This window comes from Anopheles coustani, chromosome X, assembly GCF_943734705.1.
Source record: "Anopheles coustani chromosome X, idAnoCousDA_361_x.2, whole genome shotgun sequence".
NCBI lineage: Eukaryota > Metazoa > Arthropoda > Insecta > Diptera > Culicidae > Anopheles > Anopheles coustani.
Genome location: NC_071290.1, coordinates 3,131,189 through 3,152,424, shown reverse-complemented (window position 1 = coordinate 3,152,424; position 21,236 = coordinate 3,131,189). Strand labels below are relative to the sequence as shown.

At 49.1% G+C, this 21,236-nt stretch overlaps 1 protein-coding gene across 2 annotated transcripts in view; it reads right to left on the bottom strand.

The window, feature by feature from the left end:
• The window catches only part of LOC131269407 (uncharacterized), a 209,463-nt gene that overhangs the window by 3,793 nt on the left and 184,434 nt on the right, over nucleotides 1-21,236 (bottom strand). The window contains exons 3-4 of one of the 2 annotated variants that reach the window (XM_058271756.1): nucleotides 12,427-13,398; nucleotides 7,054-9,690 (exon numbers count right to left, since the gene is read on the bottom strand). In XM_058271756.1, the coding sequence (XP_058127739.1) occupies nucleotides 7,054-9,682 (2,629 nt within the window). In that variant the 5' untranslated portion in view covers nucleotides 9,683-9,690; nucleotides 12,427-13,398. Of the gene's footprint in view, nucleotides 1-7,053; nucleotides 9,691-12,426; nucleotides 14,606-21,236 lie in introns of those variants that run through there. The other variant, XM_058271755.1, reaches the window with a different exon arrangement.

The window sequence follows — 21,236 nt, the reverse complement described above, 5'->3', positions numbered from 1 at the left end:
GTTTTGAATCAAACAAACAACTTGTAAGAAGGTAGAATGTCTTCGAAAATATTAAAATGATTGTGCAATGTGCAACTAAAGTCGGTCCATAAGTAAATTGATCCAAGAAAAGCGCACAACTAAGGAAAGTACGGGAATTTATAAGAACAGGGAATATGTAAAGAGTAAAAACCTATTTTTATAACAAACGTTATGCATAACTGTTTAAAATAAAAATAAAAACATGTTTTCTTTTTCCCTTTTTTGTGGATTCCAGGCTTATTGCTCTGCAGACTTTTAACATACTAGCTTAAGGATACTAAAAGCATGTAACTTGTAACGAAAGCAACCATGATTGGTTTGACTTATAACAAAAGTTATAGACAGTTATTTAATCAAGTACAATTGAGGGCACATTTGGCCCCGTTCTACCCTAAACACGCGTCCACTAGGCAACTTTGCGACCGAAGGGCCCCGGGATTTGCGCCAGTGTGTGTGTGTGTGTGTGTGTGTGTGTGTGTGTGTGTGAAAAAATAAAACCGTCGCCAGCGTCATCGTCGTTTCCGGCAAAATCATTATTCATCGCGACTTTGCAATACCGATTGTGCCCTTCCTTCCTTCCTTCCTTCCGCGCAGCTAGTTTGTGCGAAGGGGTGGGTTCTAACCTGTTCTTTAAACCCCCCCCCCCCACCGCCCCTCCGCCACCCCCGACATCACCACTACTTCTATCCGCGTCCGGAGAAAATGGAGGCGACGGAACGGACGGTTCGGAAGAGATGCGCTTTTTCTTCCACTTTATTAGGAAGGCTGTGAATTTATTCACTTTATTCCTTCACCCCCTCCCTTCCCGCGTCCGCCAACAACACTTGTCGCGCGGGCTCCAGCATTGAAGAAACCGGCAGAAGAGGCAGCGGTTGCATACAATTATAAGGCTCCACACACCACGCAAGCAAGCACGGTTTATCGTTCCGTTGCGTGACCGGACCGGGAGGGGGGGGGGGGGGGGGGGGGGGGCTCTTGCGGGCCCGCGGATTTCCCACGAAGTTTACGCAACGCACGTGGTGTATTTATCTTCCAACGAGCGTCGAGAAGGCGAAGAAGTGGAAGGAGTTGATAACCCGGCTGGGTGGGGGAATGAGTGGGGTGGGGGAGGGGGACAGGCCTTGGAATCGTTCAGCCGTTTTTCTTCGCCTCTTTTGCTTCGATGGTGTGCGCTCCTTTGCTCAAATCTCCAACTAGTTTTGCCTCCTCTCCGATTCTCGTTGGCCGCTTGCTTCTTAAGGTTCGCTGTTGTCTCCGGGGCGCGCGGATTTGTGTCTGGTTTTATTATATTTACCTATACTCTACTCTTTTCCTTGTCCCCTTGTTTTCTTCGGTCACCGCTTGGATCTACGCCGCGCAAAAACATTCCGGTTTTGGCTTGAGACCAAACCCCCCCTCCTCCCCGCTCCCTTCCAAAACGCCAATGACAATAGGACCACCGGGAAAGGGGGGGAAAGGCAAGAGGAGAGAGAAACGAAAGGAAAAAAACCCGGTGCGATCCGGAATGTTGCCCGCCCGAATCCGGTTTTTTTCCGCGAAGATATTGATCATGAATGAAAGCCCGACATCTACCGCACAAAGGGCAGAGGAGCAAGCGAACCATGCGAGAGGGTATTTCTACCCCGATATACAGACACTTACACGTATGTATATACGGTTTAAATTCCGGCCGGGAAGCTGGAGAGGATTGTTAAACGAAAGGGGTTTATAATCATTCGTTTGGTCGTCTTCCCAGACGAAACCTAGACTTTTTGCAGGATTTATTCACAACAGGAGATCATTCTCTGGCAGTTGTACTAAAACGTAGTACTAAAAACCAAATATTTAACAAAACGAACCCCGTTTTCCACTATCTTCCGGGAAGGAAACGCTTCGAGACGGCATTAACTGCGTCAATTAAAAGACAAAACAAAGCGAGTTTTTTTTTTCCTGCCGTACAGAATGACGCAACCCCTCATGAAACGATTTTCTCCGAACTGGAAAAGGATACAATGGAAGAAAAAAAATACTTCCGCTCTGTTTAACATTTTTCCACCCCAGTCTAGATCCTTGTCTAGTTCCGAGTGTCGTCGTCTTTACGTAACGAATAACATCTGCATCGGATTGCAAAAGGATCCCTTCCCTCCCCCCTCCCCACGGGGCCAAGGATAGGAGATTTGTCTTCCTTTTCGTCACACACACACACACACACTATTAGTTATTTCTCTCGTCCGGAGGAAGAGAAAGCCCTGGAAGGACTTTTGATTCGCAATAAAAGCAGTTTTGGACCAGTCTGTCTGTTTTCGCTGGAAAACTAATAAAGTAAGGAAGAAGAGTAAAGAGTAGGATTTTTGAACCTTTGTCGCACACAGACAGTGATACTTTTTTTTGCCGAAATAATAGTTGAATTTTCCATGAGAAAAAAGTATTTTCCATTAGAATGAGATCGAATGCTTTTATTTATGTTCCATACAGCCTCAAGCTCTTGGTTTTCTTTTGCGTCGAATGTTGAACGCGGATATCTTTTATAACACACACACACAACCCCCTCCCCACGGAATGGCGTGTGACGCAGCGGCCGTGGCCTTGTACTTTTTTCCGGCGATCCTTAAATTATTCCTTACACCCCTTAGTGTTTTTTGGGATAAGGACATGGTTTTTCAGGGAGAGGTTTGGATGGAGTATCTTGGAGTTTTTTTCCTTCACTTTCTCACTCTCACCGAGGCGAATGAACTCTCGTGCACGCGTGAGGTTTGTGACCTTGAACCCCATGGGGGAGAGGGAAGAGGGCAGGGGGTGAGTTTATGTGCGCCACGCGCCGCCGCCTCCGTTCTCTTTTGCTCTTCCGGAGTCCTTCCGGAAAATCCGGCCACAAGGCCGGGCAAGTAAAGGAGGGAAAACCACACGCACGCACGCGCAAAAGGAGGGAGAAGAGGGAGGGGGTCGGTTTATTACCGATTTTCCGGCGTCGCAAAAATTATTTACCCCCTCCCTCCCCCTCCCCACCACCTCCCGGGTGAAAAAGGCTCGGAAAAACCCCCGGCAGGACTTGTGCGACGCATAACACAACGCCGGAAAAGCGAGCGATAGTCCCCTGCACCTCCTCCTCCACCACACACGGTGTTTTCCCCCGCAGGATCGTGCAGGAATCGATAATAGTACACCACACCAGCTTCTCCCCTTCTCGCTCTCTTTCTCTCTCTTTCTCTCTCTCTCTGCTCCGTTTCGACGTCGGGAAAAACCTTCCACAGCAGCCGAGTGTCGTTTTAGAGCGTGACTTGTGACTCGCTTTTCCGATCAATCCTTTTCCACTCCAGACTATCCTTCAATTTTCCACCGGTGGGCATGTGTGTGTGTGTGTGTGTGTGTGTGTGTGCGTTTTATTGCTCTCATTTTGCGCAGAGATCCCATTTTTTACCCATTTTCCTACACACACACACACACACACACTTAGGACCAGACACAAGTGCATTGGAAGTAGGAAAATGACGAGGAGAGTTTAATGACCTTGCGCGCCGCCCCACCCGAAAGTGAAAGTGTTCAATACTGCATAGGGAGGGGCAAGGGGGGGGGGGGGGGGGGATGGGGGAGGGGGTCATTCAAACATACTTACAATCGGATCACGTTTTACACGCATCCCCGAGGCAAATGTTCGTAATAGTGGTGGAAAATAATAATAATAACCCGTTAATAAATTATCGGCAGCAGAAATGGAAGTTCGCCTGCCCTGATTTTGGGGGGAGGGAGAGGAAACGACGACGCGAGGAGGGTGGTCCGGGGGAAAAAAAAGTGAAAGGGAAAGGGTCCGGCGACGGCGACGACGCATTGCGCCACCACGTACACCGTGTGTGTGTGTGTGTGGATCTAACCCTTGGCATCCGTTATTGCTTCCCTTTCTCTTATAATTATCAGTGTCGAAAGGATTGAAGCTGGTGGCCGGAGCAGGAGGATGATGCGGGAGGAGCGGAGTTCTACGCCACCTGCCACGGTCTGTCTGGCTTTCGCCGCCCCACCCCGCCCTTCTGGCAGGTTCTTTCTGGATTTTTCCCATCCATCTTTACTTTCTTCAATTCCTGAATCCTTCTTTTTTGGAAGAGATTTTCAAGAGTCCAGAGTCCTCTTTTCTCTTCCACTCGAAGGACGAGATTGTGTGGGTGTGTATAATAAAAAGAGAGCGCGAGAGAGAGAGAGAAAGAGCATCCAAATTGGTCCAATTTTCATGCGGGCGCGACCCAACACAAAAGAGTCGAAAAGGCCGAACGACCGCGATGTCGCCGAGACTCCGCAGACTGGAGAAGCAAAATTCGTCCGATGACCCTGAAACAGACACACGTACACACACACACACACCCGCGTCTCGCGCCGCACACGCGCGGAAGACGGAAAACCCATCCCTCGGTTTGTGACTTTTTCCCTCTGGCGCGGTGGAATTTTTTGTCCAACCATCCAACCACACCGGAGTATAGCCGGGGGAGCCGGAGGACACACACACACACACACACACGGGAGAGTGCCGCCACATGCTGGCCGGAACACCACGCGCATGCCCGGGGGCCACTGCTTTCCACCCTTGCACACCGTCCGGCACGTTGTCGTAGGGTGGGAAATGGGTAGAGAAAAGAGGAGGGTGGGGAGGGTGGGGGAATCTCACGAGCTAACGTTCGCATCGATCCGTCACGGACCCCTCCCGCATGGCCACGCCTAAGCCCCGTGACGTCACCGCCGACCGCCGGCCGGCTAAAGCAGCTTTCCCGGCCTAACCGGTCTTGACCGGAGCAAATGAACTCTTCGGATGTCTGTAGTAGTCCTCCAAAACGAAGCCTAAATGTGTCCTCCAACATACTAACCTATGATGAAGAAATAGAGTTGTCTACAAACTTGATACGAACTCTAAACGTGTCCTCCAGAATACTAACCTAGGAAATAGAGTACCAAAAATATCGCCGATGTTCTAGTAGCCTTCAGTAAACACACACTCGTTGTCCAGAACGTCTCCCAAAGTCCCAAATACCTTCAATGGGATGGCCATTGAATCTCCAAAGCATCCGAGGATCAGCCAAAGAAAAAGATTAACTCGGAAAGCGAAGCAGTTCCAAGACTAAAAATGTCTGCAAGTTGCGGATGTAGAACAACTAAATCTGTTCTGTGGTAAGTTTGTCATAAGCATAGTCTAAGGTGATAAGCTAATTCACCGAAAACATGGACAGAGTTGTTTGATATTCCTATTTTTCCTAGCAGAGTCCGAATGGAGTCGGCGAGGCTGCTCTGAACAATGTGGATGACGATCCTGACATGCATAATTGCACATAGGAGAAGACACCCTTTGACTGCCGATTTGTGTTTGCAACATTGCTACTTCCAAATGGAACAAACACCTTTAAAAACAACACTCTTTTACAGACGTCAAACTTAGGGAGCTATTTAGAGTCAGGTGAGAAGTGAAAGAGAAATGATTTAGAGTAAGGTGTGAAAAATACACGTTGTACACAATTTGTAGGATCGAATTATCTCATTAATTTAGTCAACACACACTCGCTAATTCCGCACCGGGTTCACCTTTACGCCGAATCGAACCATTTGCATCATTCCATAACTCCTTCGCGCACCCATCACTCGAGTGGAGGCATCGCGACAAGCCTCGCGATTGACAGCACCGGCAGCAGCATCACAGGCTGTCAGTTTGCCGCAGGTAAACAAAAACCGCGAACCGAACCGGCGTGAAGAAACACACGCGAGCAACAAGGGCAGCCAACCACATCCGGCAGATTCCGCTGCTTCCCATTATGCTGCAAATGTCATTGGAGCCGAGAGCGCGCGCTGGAACGAAAACCGTAAACTCGCACGGACGCCGAAGAACGAAACGCACTGGCTGCAGAAAAACGGGTTCCGTGCGCGAGCGAGAGCTAAGATGCCAGCCTCCACAAAAGCGCATTCGCACTCGCGACGCGCAGGGCCCAAGACGAATACACCTTCCTTCTGCCGGCATCTCGGCCGAATCCACTTTGACAGCTAATCGAAAAATTATGGTACGAGACGTTTTACAAAATCGATGACCGTGATGTTTGGCCAAATAACATAGCAATATGAAAATATAATATTTTCTTATACATTAACATCAAGCAAGATCGGACACACACGGCTGCTGGATGTGTTTGGAGATGAAATTACATTCAGCATCCTTCGCGAAAACCGGTACGTTTTCCAACCGAAACCGTACGAAAGCCCGTACCGGTACGTACGTACCGCAGGGTTGCCGTTGTAAAACAACATATGTCCGGCAAAGGCCCGGTTGGTGGAGCAAAATTATTTTTAACTAACAATAAATGCCATAAATAGCACTCAAAATTATGTAATTATTTTCTTTTTGGTTCGTAAGCGTTATCATTTCGGGTGAAGATTCCATAACTAATCATCTTGGGATACCTCAAAATGAAGCACCTTGACCGTTCGACCAATGTTGCCAACATTAGTTAAGCCCCCCCCTCCGTCCCCCAAGCTGCTGTTTTGACAGTTCGTCGGCCGGCGTGTCTTTTCAGCCGATCGTTTCGCTGCGGTAGGACGCGTTCCTCGTTCCAAGTATAATTAAAAGCCAAAAGTATTGTTAAAAGCCGGACTTTCAATACGCTCTCTGTGTTTCTTCGCCCTCTCATCCGGCAATCTTGTTAGTTGTTTGCATATCTTGTAAAATCGTCGCCTTCTTGAAGGTAAATATAAATCGATGTGGAACCATCATTTGGAGGACTGATGTGGAACGATTGTTTGGAGCTTTTTTTTTTAATTTATAGTTTTCGTTCTAGTATTTGTTGCAATTGTGATCTTCGAGGTGCAAGAGTTCAACTAGATCAACTCGAAGTAAGTACAACGAGATTGTTAAAATGTTATTTGTGGTATGTTTTGGAGTGTTCCGTTTTAGGAAGCTATAACCTAACAAACCCTCTATTGCTCATAGGGTAGTGTTATAATAAGCGCCATCTGGGGGCGGGGCCGGTTATATGAATTCAGCATAGGTTATGGTTTCTGAAACGCAAATGAAAATGTGATTTTAACACTAACCTGAATCGGACGGCGTCTGGACGCCCAGCTCGTTCATGATGAAGCGACCCTTCGGCCGGGTGTAGCTGTGGTCGCCGACGTGCGTCGCCTGGTGGCATTCGGAGTGGTTGGGTGCGATCGGTGCACCGAGGTGATGGTCGGTGGACGAGTTGGGCGACGACGGTGCGGTCGTCACGTGCACCTCGGTAGCGATGTACGACACCTCCGCGCCGAGCTGCTTCTTCTGCGGCTTCTGCTGTTTTGATTTGCGCGACTTGCGGGTGGCGCTTGCGTCGTAGGGGCGGGAGGCGGGCACGACGAGCGCGGCCCGGCGCCGCTGGTGCTGCCGGTGATGGCTGCGACTCCGGACGGCCGACGCCGGATGCTGGTACGACTGCATCGGGCGGCGCGTCCGGCGACCCACGAGCCGACGATCGCTTCCACCACTGCTCGCCACCGAGCACGTGTCCTCCTCATCCTCCTCTTCGTCCTCCTCGTCGTCCTCCTCCTCCTCATCGTCGTCATCTTCGTCGTCGTCCTCCGAGGAGCAGCTCGACGCGCCGAACTCGGCGCCGTTGGTGCCGAACAGCAGCTCGTCGTCGTCGTCCTCCTGCTCGAGCTGCTTCACCACGTCCTCCTCGGCGTCCCCATCGTCAAACGCTTCGTCGTCGTACGCGCAGTCGATCCAGGTGTACGGGCGTTTGCGGGACGCCAAGTGTTGTCGCACACCGACACCACCGTGGTGGAACATACTGCATCCCCGCAGGTGCGGAACCTGCTCACACCGGCACGCACTCACATGCTGATGATGGTGTAGGTCGTGCAGATGCAGATCGGACTGATGCAGACTGCTGCCGGTGCCCACTGACGTACCGCCGAGGTACAGATTATGGTGAACCGAGGAACGCTGTGCTATCCGGTGCTGGTACAGGGCACCGATGAGGCTAACGCCACCCCCTAACGCACCACCACTCGTGGCAGCAGTGCCGCTCGCTACTCCTCCCGCGTGTCCCACCATCGATCCCGAGCCCGAGCCCGCCAGCAGGGACGAACAGTCGCCAGCTCCGAACAGGCTGCCCCGTACCGAATCCTCGCTGTCCTTCATCTCGATGTCGCGCAGATCGCACAGCAGCTGGGTGAGCGCGTTGTCCGGCGAGTCCGGGCGCATCACCGCGTCCGGATGGCAATGGGCGCCCCCGCCACCCGGCATCACGTTCGGGTCGTCGATCATCACCAGCTGCTCGCACAGCTTGTTCAAGCGCATGTGCTCCACCGTCGCGTCCTGCAGATAGTTGTAGTAGTACTGCGGCGTATGTTGACCGCTCGTGGTGGTGCTGGTGCTGGTGGAGATGCTGGCCCGCGGGCTGCTGCCGTAACTGCCGATGCCGTTACTACTGCCACTCGTGCTACTGCTACAGCTGACCGGCGACGACTGGGAAGCGGTGGCTATACTGCCACCAGCGTGGCGAGATTCGCCGGTGGACGCCGCCGATGTGTGGTGCTGTTGTTGCTGCTGCAAAAGGCTCTGCTGGTTGGAGCCGATCGTGCACGTGGCAACGAGGTCGAGGTTGTGTTTGAACTCGGGCGCATCGTCGTCCAGGCTGAGCGGAGTGTCCGGGCGGGCGTGGTGTTGCTGCGAGGCGCACGACGCCAACACCTGGCGCTCCTTGTCGGCGAGGAAGGTGCCACGGGGGAGGTACGGCACGCGCAGGGTCGCGCCAACCGATTGTGGACCATCGCCACCACCCGCCGCTGACGACGACGATGACGATGAGCTGTCGGACGATGCTAGGGAGTAGTATTCCGAGGACGGTGGTGTTATTGGAAGCTGTCGCATATGGTTACTACTAGCTGGTGATGGTTGCTGCTGTTGCTGCTGCTGTTGCAACTGCTGCTGCTGCTGCTGCTGTTGACGCTTGAGGAGTGAACCTCCGGCCGGTATCTCGGCCGCGCTTTGTGTCGCCTTGAACGGCGCGAGCAGACTGGTCGGCGATGGCCTAAACTGGTTCGTGTTGTTGGTGGCCACCCGCGGCGGTGTGGAGAACGTCCTCTGTGCCGTCGACACCTTCCCTGCCGTCTGCCCTTGCGACTCCTCTGTCTGATGGCTGTGGTGAAGGTGATGGTGAAGGTGGAGAGTTTGCAGCTGCTGGCGATAGTGCTGCTGCTGCTGATGGGCGCACCGGCTGCACCCGCCGCTCTTCTCCGGGTGCGACTGGTCGTCGCACATGCCCGCCCACATGCAGTCGTGTATGATTTGAGACTTCTGGTCGACCGGGGACGCCGGCATCTGCGTGTGGCCCTCGTAGAACGCACCGCCCGGGAACATGGCTGCGTTGAGCGCACCGGTTCCTGTCCCGGCGCCAACGCCACCGCTACCACCGGCAACGGACATGTTCGCCATTGCCGCCGCACCTCCGCTGGGCAGGGTTTCCGACGCTCCAACCCCCCTTCCGCCTACCCCTATCACTCCCGGGCCCATCCCGCCGGCCCCAGCGACTCCTCCGGCCGGCTCGCCAAAGTCCAGATGCTCGAAGTCTTTTGACGGGTCGAGAAACGCGTCCACCGTATCGACGTCGATGCCGTCCGCCTCGATCGGGTCGATCTTCGGCATCAGCTCCCAATGCTGCTGGCCAGACGTGCCCATCATCATGGTTACCACTGCGAACGATAATCAGACGTTGGATTAGTCAAGGATTGGGGATGGGGGGGAAGCGAGATCCGACATTTACGAGTCAAAGAAATATGGAGAGAAAACACCACTTAACCCTTTCGAAATGCCTTCTTCTTCGTTTCGGTTTCAGAATGGAGCGCTTTGGCGAACAGCCACGCCACTGTTTGTTCTATTTTGATGACAAGTTGGTGTACCCTCGGTGCGCGAAGTGTAACGCCCTTGCAGCGCTGCTGGTCATGCTGGAACACATCCCCGTGGATGACGAATATGTAAGAATATAACCTCCCGTCACCCACGCCTCCCTCTCTCTCCCTCTCAAACCGACACACCGCCTTCCTCTCTCTATATCTTTCTCTTTTAGCCCCTGAACGCGCTGACGTGCGTAAATTGTATGCAGCCAGGCATCCAAACAGTGCCGGCGAATGTGCTCACCATGTACCGGCGACTATTTACACCCTATGTCCGCGCCGATATCGGTGACCTGCGCCCACTTCTCACCGCAATGGGACAAGAGATTCTGTTACTCCCGAGCAGTATGATGACGATGTTCAACACCGTAAGCGTTTTTTGGTGGAGTCTGAAGCAGCCGAACATACTTAAGAGCCGATTTGAGCTACTGCCGCCGGTCCATCGCATGATGTTGATGCCGCATACTGATCGGAAGTATATGGCCAGGTACCTGCGCAACGTGCTTAAATCAATTTGCAACACCGCACCTTCAAATAACGCAGTAAGTCTACTTCCCCCCGCTCACGTCGGACGAACATTTCGCCATTTTGGGAAGCAAGTACTAATCAAATGCTTATTCGTTTTTCAATTTCAGCCAGTTAAAAATAGTCGTTCAAAATCTGCATACGAGAAATGAACTACCAACATTTACTTACGTTGCCATCCATGACAAAGAATTTAATTTTTTAGCTTTAACGTAATTTCAATCAACAGAAATACATTTAACACATTTTCACATAAGTTCCGATCTATCATATGACAATACCATTTGAGTGCAAACCGATGTGCCATGACTTCCAAAAACGTAGAACGAGCAATGTGAAATGGAACAAACAACGCTGGATGCATCCAAAAACATTCTTCTTCGGTTTACTTAATATTGCTACTTTATCAGTGTTCTAGGTTAGATTATATCTGAACTGAACTTAAATATACGAACTAATTGTACTTTTATAAACTGAGTGAGTTTAAACAGAGTTTCTATTGATACGTCGTAATAACATTCGCTAGAACTGACCCGAAATCAAACACATTAGTGACTCGAACATGCTCGAGTATTCGAGGCTGGTTTTCTGACGAAAAGAAAAGTTTGTTTCTTCGGAAAAGTGTCTCTCGTGGAACTGGTGGAATGCCATCCAAATGCCAGGTGTTTTTGGATGATATTTGGAAAGCATGAGAGACAACTTTTCCGATTCCAGTGTTTCAAATCAAGACCCCCACACAAAGCTGCAGAACATGCTTTTGCTTCTTTCTTCGCGGACTGGAGGCATTTGTTTGAGTTGCAGCTGGTAGGTGTTTTCATTTGTTTTCTGTTTTTCTTCGCCTTGCTTTGGCTGATGATGAGTAATTACAGTTTGAGTCATTCGAGGCGAACCTAAACCGAAGCCGAAGCAGGGGTGAGTGCATCTGTTCGTTGCAAAAAAAAAATGCAGCCCGGGGCTGTATGTGTGTGTGTTAGTTCTGATGCACACAAACACAGACACATACACAGCGGAAATGCCGGGGGTGAGGTAAGCGCGCGCGCTTCTTCGGGTCATCCGCCTACGCCGGGCCGGCCGGGGCTGGAATCAACAAGAATGCGCGACACAAACACATTCGCACGAATGTCGAGAGACGAGAGTGGGTGGAAAAATCCACCGTTCGCCAATCCGAAATACGTTCGCTTTCCATATGGAGCGGAAAAAGAAGGAGGAGAGGCGGTACTTCAACCAATTGAATTATGCTGAACGTCGGTGGTAAGTAAGGAGTAACACTGGTTTCCTTTTTTCTTGACGACTTACAATCGCATTTCGCAGACGTTCCCCGAAACGCACATTTTTTAACCGAGTTTTCTGCCTGTTTGTGTCTGGGAATGAATTGTTCAGCGACTGTTATCGGGTGGTGGCACAACTGTTTCATAGAGTTGGGTAATTCCGATTCAGTTTCAGCAAGACATGAAGCTGTATGTTTGAATGCGAAAACCCGCAACATCTTGAGATTGGAATCTGCAAAGCCTTAATGAGTACCGGATAGCTCAGCTGAGGATTTTCAACTATTTTGTTTCTCGCTTTGCGACAAGTCACAAGGAAAAACCCTAGCGAAGGGCCGTCAATTGGACGAATCGCAGATGGGCCGACCGGGAACAGCTGCGGGATGATTCATCCGTCACACACAAATAAGTAGTAGTACACCATGGGCTCAGTTCGATGAGTTGAAACAAAACTTTTCAACCAAGCGAAAAGTTTGTCAAAACATGCATAATATGTTTCCTCTTCTTGGGTCTGCGGTCATACCTGTCCCATGAGGGCCTTACTATAGATCTGTTAGGGAACAGTCAATCGTCACGTACAAGGGGTTCGGTTCTCAGTTGGGTGGTGCAGCACCGGGCTCTACCGCTCGGCTGTCCAGGCCCCTCACATTAATAAAACCGATGGTAATTTTGGGAAACGGAAAAGCAGAACATAAGTAAAGTGAGTTTTCATTTGGTGTTTTAGCTACCGCACCATAGGACCTACCTTGAATGGACGTCAGCAGAACCGGGCTTGATGATATTTGCAGACTTGTTTGCTGGTTCGAAGAATGAAACACGGTTCGATCGATTTTCTTTTCTTCGCTGTTTCTCGAAGTATGCTTCTTTATGCTTTGTTTCTTCCCTGCGGAGCTTTTGTTTCGTTACTATACTTGGTTGATTGGTGGTGGCTTGTGGTGTGATATAAATTTTTTTTAAGCGCTCGGTCGGAAAAGTGGGATACTACTTTTCCTTCCTTCCTCTTCGCTTACACTCTGCACTGCGGATAATACTTTCCCACAGTTGCTTCTGCTTTACGCCGTATTTTGTCTTTCGTCGCTTCGTCTGGCTTCCGTTTCGCGTTAATTTCTTCCACCACCCAACTGCTTTTGGGGGAACTTTTTCCCTCTTCCTCTTCCTTCTGCCTTTTGGGCCCCACCAGGCACGCCAAATTATCTATATTGCACACTCAGCGAGGGCACACTTTGGAAATCCTACAGCCTGTGCACCGAAACCGAACTTTTTTTTTCCACCAGAAATATCCGATGCGCAGCCGGCGATGCTCGCATTTGGGTTCACCCAACGGTGTGTGGGTGGGGTGGGTGGAGGAGAAGCTTGCGTAATGTTTTTATTCCCCCGTTGCACGCACGCACATACAAATACTCACACACACACACGCACGTAAATGCACTACGCACTGGAACACACGCACGGGTACGGCAGGAAAAAAAACACAACAGGACGCACCTTTTGCTGCGCACTGTGGTATACTTCCGACTACTAAGGGTGTTTTTGCTTGGTTTTTGGGTTTGATCGTGGGTCAAATTGTTTGATAGTAGAATTGGTGTCCAGAAGCACAAACACTCGCTGGTTTTTTTTTTTATTTTTCCGGCATCCGGCCAACTTCACACTGCTGGTTTGCTTCTCCAACAAATTTGAACCACTTGTCGCGACCCGGCCTTCTGCGTTGAGGAGGGGCCTTCGAGGCGCGTGAAAAAAAAAATACACTTGAACAAACAACACCGCACGCGGCCCCAAAGGGTGAGGGGTGAGGGCTGGCTGGCGAGACACTGGGAACAATTTTCCAGCGCAATATGCACAAGCCGGCAAGCCGCGTGAATCGAATGAATATGCCTTGTGTGTACTCGGTGCTACTACTGCGCGCACCGACTACTGCTACTACTACTACTGCTGCTGCTGCTGCTGCTGCTTACGGGTGCACTATAGACGAACGGTAACTTGGCGCTAGTGGCGGCTACTAATAGGATGGGTACATCGACGGGTTCACTGCTCAACGTTGCTCCAGCTGTCCGTTCGGTACCACTGTGCGACATCTCCACCGATCGCTCGTTCCGACAAGATAACGGCCACATTCAGTGACGGCGCACCGCGATCATTCTCATCACACCGCGCCCCGGCACACACCCTCCACCTGCCTGCTTCCGATCGGTACACACAAACACACACCGTCACGCCCGCGCGCGCGCGCTTGATTTTGGAGTCCGTTTTGCCCGTCGAGCGAAGGCTGAGCGAAGTTGGAAGCAATTGCAATTGCCAGGGAAGTGTGGAAGGTGGCCCCCGGTTGAACCCTTTCTTTTATATTATTGTTGCAACCGAGATGATTTGCCAAATGGCGCAGCACTGGACCTGAAGGGAAAGGGAGCGCGGATCGAACCTGTCTCTCACACTGTCGCACGTTCGCTATCCACAGAAAACACCGTTATGTGACTATCTGACTGCTCGATGGATCCTGCCACTAAGCGTGTCCTTTCGTTTCCACGAAGATAAAGATAAAAATCGAACAGCGAAAAAAGCACCGGCACCGGGGTTGTTGTAAGCTTTCGATCAGTAGAGTGCAGTGGAGAAATCTCTGGAGCCGATGTGGCCGGATTGCCGGCGTTACTACGCCTACGAGGTTACTGCAACCGAGATTGGCACACACCGAGCACTTCCCGAATTCTTTTTCTTTCTGCCGTTGGGGAAGTCACCGAGAATTTCCGGATGGTAGGGTTTTCCAAACTGCGGATTTTGGCGGTTTTTTGGCCTTTGTTCGCGATACCACTATACCGCGTTGCGTTACTTTGCGCCTACGCGACCACTAAGGGAGAGGGCACTGGTTAAAAAAATGCCACCGCGAGCACCGCACAAAATTCGTGACCGACTCCGATACCGTTTCAACGCTGACTGAATCGATGCGGACGACCGCGGTTCAAGTGAACTGCCCGGCTAAAGGAGGATCCTACCGGTGGAGACCGTACGCAAGCGCGCTTCACGCCAGTCGACACGCACACCATAACAACCGCGCACAGTGTGAGGCGCGCTAGAGCGGGATGGGAGTAACAGTGCTGTCCGCGGCTATGCTGCGACCGAGCATACACATATCCTGCGATTATGGGCATTGAATCTCAATGGTATTGTTACTACAGTATGCTGCATGCTATGCTACACAGCACTACAATTGCTACACATATAATTGCCTACGGGTTATGGGTACGCTATGGGGCGGCCCATACATTGATGCCCTCCCCCCCCCCCCCCCCCCACCATAACCGGCATCATGCTCGCGGGAGGAAAACAAACAGGGCGGTGGGTTGATTTTCTACGCGGTACCTCATCGCAACCTCATCGCCACCAATATCAGCAGCTTACATTTGAAAGCGGAATTCTCACGCGCAGCATATACGCTCGCACACAGGCGAAACGGCGCTAAAACAGTGCTGCTCGAAACAATCGCACGGTGATTTTTTTTTCTTCAACCATATGTAAATGTTCAATAATTTCGAATTTCCTCAACCCCCCCTTAATATCGATAAGACGTCCAAACCGAACTGTGTGTAGACTTTCCGTCATTCTGATGCAACCTCAGTGAAACGTTTGGACCCCCCCACCCAAATCCTACTCAATTAACACCTACCCTCGGGATACCAGCGCAACGGAACACACCAGGCGACCGGTAGGCAGTTTCATGCAGGCACATGCCACACATTTCAACACTTACTGTACGCCAGAAGTCGGTGGCACGAAACTCGAAAACCCGGTATTACGAACAGCTGGGCACCGATCTTCAAATGATGACAGAACAGAACAACAGAACAGAGAACAGAAATCTGTATCCTTCTGTGGCCATCTCAACCGTTTTTAAATTTCCGAATAAGCCGATATATAAATTGAGCAATAAAGATCAGCGACAAAAGCGATTTCGTGGAAGATGTAAATCCAATGTTTGACGTGCAAAACGTAGCTATGGCATAGGGACTTTTCAATGGTTAATTCAGCACTGCAATTCATTCTGTTTGGGTTCGAATCCGCACCAAGGACTGGTAATTCACGTTCACAAAAACGAAATGCCTGGAACACCATCGGGCAGGCGAATACGCACCAAGAACCGGTATGCAAGGACGCTCAATCCACGTTCGCAAAATGAAAAGCCTGGCAAACCATCGGGCAGTCGAAGAGGCGTACCAGCATAGATAGAGCAACGTGCAGAATAGCTTTGTAGAAGCATCCTTCGTCTCATTCTTCGGCTTATGTGGCTTACATATGCGTCTCCGGCTGTGTGTGTGTGTCTGTGCACATACGTATGGAGACCCGTAGATAAGGTAGAAAGCCATAGCATAGAACATTCTGAACTTCAATGCATAAGAAAACAGGTCAAGATGTTCTTCGGAATGAAAAAGGTCTGGGGTACGTTCGTTCGCATCGGTTTGAGCTTGAATGTAAAAGAGAGACAGAGGGAGAAAGAGAAGGAGAAAAGAGAGAAAAAGAAGTATAAAAATAGAGTGAAAGAAAAAGACAGTTGAATGGATAGATTGAAAAATAATGGTTAGAAATGTTTGCAAAAGGATACAAGCGTCTTCTACTTCCTATTCTTGATGTGGTGATACAATTGCCATACTTCTTAAGATTATTCCGGTTTGGGTCGTTTGATTTGATTTTGATTGATTTGATGCAAAGACTCTGTTCACTAAAGGAGAAATTGAAGGTTTTATTTTAATCGCGACCCTTCGGACGATTGCTCTCCTAATGTGCGGTTGGTGTGACTACAACTGTACGCCACCGCGGAGGTTGCATGCCCCATGCCAAGGCTGGCCGAAGCTAGCTGGTGGTGGTCGTATATCGTATACCTCACAAGAAGCATTCTCATGTTGCGGAGCCGCGACAGCGGCCCTTTGCGCAACTGTGTGTGACTCGCGGTGTCTCCCCATTTGCCGCACGCCGGAACCCCTGCCCAGTGCCGGCAAACACAGCGCTTTTCATAAGACGTGTACCGTAAAGTGTTACTCGCCGGTGAAGGCATCTATCACAGTCCACCGCATCTTTTCATCATCTTCCCTACTCACTTTGGCCACCGTCTCTACCTGATCTCGAGCTTCCAGCACCGTTCGTGTAGGTATATTACTAAACCTGCAGCTACACTTCACGGTCTCGTATGAGATATTTTGGACCTTTCGAGTATTTCAACTTGAACATTTGATTTTTAAAAGCACAGCATTTAGAAGCGACCATCGCCGACAGTGTAATTACCATAACAGAGATGAATTTAATAATAATAATAATCCACAAATGTTATTGTCATGAAAGCATCCCGACGCAAGGAGTCCTTTGTGCTTCTTTTGGTTGTGGATGATTTTTTACATCAAATACCATAGTTACCATTTTGGACAGGAATACATACTAAAATGATAGTAAAATTTACCGGCCATTACATCGGTAAATTTGAACGCTCGGCTCGCGCTAGTATCGCCGTTGCATGTCGTTGTGCCGCCATCCGTGCTGGCGTGGCTTGGTCCACACACCGATCGACTTGCCGGCCGGTACATCGTATACCCTTCCGACAGCCCGCGCGGCCCGTGTGTCCACCTCTCGGCTGCTTGCCATGATCCCCGATACCGCTCTCCCCCCCCCCCCCCCCCCCCCCCCCTCGCGGGCACCGTGAAAACAAATGACAGGATGCCAATACACTACGGACTTTCCGAAGAATTTCGTCTCGGCACATAATGTCCGCAATACGAAGGTCTGCGTCCTTTTATTCGATGTTTTGTTTGTTTAGTCTACAGCTTGCAGGAATCAATTGCTAATAGCTTCCCATCCGCAGGCGTGTCCTTCGAGGCTGGCCACGGGATGCCATACTCCACGGGAAGGTCGGTTACTTCCTTATTTTTCGAATCAAAACTGCACCAGTTTACCTAGAAATTGTTAAATTATTTTTCCAAGTTAATGTGAGTAATAAAATAATGCCTCTAGATTAGAGCGCTGGTTTAAATCATGTTCAAGACCGAGACGCTAGCGATGAATTATTAAAGGGACGTTTAGAAGCGACTACTTAAAAGCGCAGTTTACTTCGGTTAACGTAACTGCTTTCCCGTGCGGACCATTTGCGGCGAGCCTGTTATATACCGGGTTTATTTCTGTTTGCAAAACTGCAAAATGTTCGTAAATTCGTACGTGCTCTACTGTAACTGTTTCCAGTTTCGGGCCCCGTTTCGAGATGATGGACCGTTAATAATTGCATCCTGCGCTGGAGCTGCCCGGCACGGGATACGCCGAGCTGGTGTGCGGTGCGTACACCAGTGTGCAAAACGACAGGTGCTCCATTGCGGCAGGAGCACAATACCTATACCACACCACAAAGGTACAAAGGGCAGCCGTTTTGGCGAGGTTTTGCGGATGTTCGGTAGTTTGCAGCGACGAATACGACGCACGGATGAGCCCTGGGGAGAATTTTAAAAGGCATAAAGCAACTGAAACTGTACATTCTTACCCACCTGTTCGGCACCAAGGAAATGCTGGAGAAAGTATCAAGTAAAACGAGTTACGAAACAATCGGCAAATATTATATTATAATTTGCAACATTATGTTTTTAATAAATCATCATTGCAATGAAGATAGTGGAATGGTAATAAAATTATTAATGTAACAAGAAACGTATATAACCTTTTAATACACGTTATAAACATTTAAAACCCGTAACCGTAAAAGTTACGCATAAAAAATGTAAAAGATAAACAAAAACAACCGCACTATCAGTAACGGCGCTGATGCACACACGCTCACAACATCGTGGCATGCACTTTGTACAAGATAAAAATGTAGGTTGTTAGATAATAGAGAAGCAAAAGCCCTACCCAATACAGTTGCAGTGTTTTTTTGCTCGCTGGGTGAGGAATAAATCTTTCCTAGCCTAGGCTAGGAAGGGCGAACAAAGGGTTATCAAAATGTGTCTAAAGGAACGAGAAAAAAAAAATTGTGAAAATAGTATTGGTAGCAGCGATACGGTCGAACAGCCATTTTTTAGGTATCTTCAAGGTTAACCAAAAGTTAAAGTATTCGTTTTGATTACCAATGCGTAGCAAAATCTTCTTTAAATCATCTCTTATAATAAAACACATTTCGGCTAACTTGATGTAATATATTTAGTGAAAACTAGCATGGTTTATTTGCGAAACATTCAACGAAGGAGCACAGAAAATAAATACTTTTATTTGTACGATAAAATGCGTGTGAATTCCCTCGAACACGAAAACAACTAAGAAATACCATTTTGTACTTTTTGTAATTGGAAAAAAACATAGTTAAGGATCGACCTGTAGATATTGGAAGTTAAAAATCGACCTTGCGTTGGTTAAACAGTTTTTAGGTTCGCTAAGCAAGGGAAAAAATAAGTCCACTTATGACATCATTTGAAAGCTTTCTTCAGTTTGCGTAAATCGTTTTAGGAAAACAATCAACGTTGTAATGGTTTGTAAATAATCCTCGAGTTGATCATTCCCGCTAGTCGTTGGCGTTTGGAACAAAATCTGTAACTGGAAGGCAACGCAACGCCACTTTGCCGTTGAGCGACTTTCACTCGCGAGGCAAAATCCGTTACACTTTTCGCACGGTGCCGGCGTTGGCAGCATTCCAACGCATTCGCGATGGTGGCTGCAAATGCCAACATCTCGCTGAGTCGATTCCTCGAGATCGGACACGTCACAGTTTAACTGCAGAGGATTTCTTAGAACTGGAAGTGTTTAGCTGTTGCTTCGGACTTCCTTATGCCTGGCAGGGGCAGGTTAATTCCTTTGAAGCAAAAGAAGAAGAAGAAGAAGAAAAAAAACCACTAAACCAGGACACTAAACCGAAACAAATCTCGACCGTTTTTCGGTGGGGCCTTCAGTTTACGAGCGCTTTGTTGCCGTGGCGGCAGGTAGACCGCTGGCGCTCCCGCCGCGGATGCTGGAGAAGTTTTAACGACAAAATAAAACGAGCGAGAAAAACGAAGCTAAAAGAAAAAAAGAAAAAAAAAACGGCAAACACAACAGAACCGGACAGCAGCGAAAAGGACACGATAATAAAAAGAGGCAGCTTAAAAATTAAGCAATTCAATTGGTGCCGAAGATTGGTACCTCGTTTCGGGACCGGGTACGAGGTACGTTGGCGTGATCGCCATTTATGATCCCGAAAGTCGGGTATTTGAATGCATTTGAAAGCGTCCAAAAACAAGATAAGCGAAGTATGCATATTAAAGAAAAAAAAAAAAGAAATCCACTGAAGAAGGAAACTAACACCGCTCCAAAGTGATCTGGTTTCGCGTAGGGTAAAACTTCTGCGCTCTGCTCTGATTCTCGTTTGCCCGGAAGGAAATAAAACAGCAACAACCGATTTTGACATTTTTCGTGCAGTTTTTTTTTTTTTTGCTACCTTCTTTCCAAAAGGAGATAAGACAAAGTTCTGTGCCCGGGCTAGTTTAGTTTGGTTTTATTTCTTTCTGCACACCATAATTATCCCACTCAGCGTGCCTGTTTGATCTTTTGCGAAACCATACTTTCACAGAACGTCCTGCGCACAACGATACACGCACCCGATTCGCACGGTGGGCACACCTTTCACCTTTCAGTTTGCTCTACTAACTTTCGAACCGGTGCTTCAATCTCAATATCTGACATTCCTCTTATGCGAAATTCTTTCCGTTTCACTCATTGCCCGCTCGTTCTTCGCGTGTGGTGTTATCGCTTCTAGTAAGTTTATGAAATTTTAAACTTTATTTCTTTTGTATCTTGTTTTAACCCCGCTTGCGGTATCATTGCTCAGCGCGATCGAAATAAAGCCATCCAGCGTGCAACGCTATGCGCCATTAGCATGCCGCGGAACACACGCGCGTCACGTGGACTAGCTCCTATTATAGGCTGCAGTTCGGGGGATTTTCTGATGATGCATGCACGGTACGCGGAAAAACGACTCGCCGCACCGAGTGTACAACCTACGAAGGTAGGGGAAAGGGATGCGTCGTTTGCAAAAAAAAAAAAACAAGTCGCGCTAGGGAAGGCGAAAGACGCTATGCTGAGGACGCGAGCATAGCACAGGGAGAGAGAGAGTGAGAGAGAAAGGTAGGGATCAGGATGAAAGATGAAAGAATTACGAACGGAATGCACAGGACATGTCGCACAAAAGCAAATCAAATTGGAAGCGAAAGGGAAAGAGGCACAAAAGAACGAAATTGAGGGGGAAAGGCAGAAGAAACTAAGATAAATTATATCTAACACACGAGAAGCAATAAAAATGAGGTACACACACACAAACGAATGAATGAAGGGAAAAGAGAACGAAGCGAATGAGAGAAGGAACGACGGAGGGAAAGGCAAAACTAAAGAATGGTATCGAATAAGGTACGGTAAAGAATGGGAACTGGCAAATGGAAGGATGGAAGCACGGGAAAAGAGAGTGGCATTGAACTAGAAAGGAGAAATCCGGGGGGAAAAAGAAAAGCGAAAACCAACACAGGTACGCACGTACGCACACAAACACACAGGCACACGCACGCACGTACGCATGCAGTC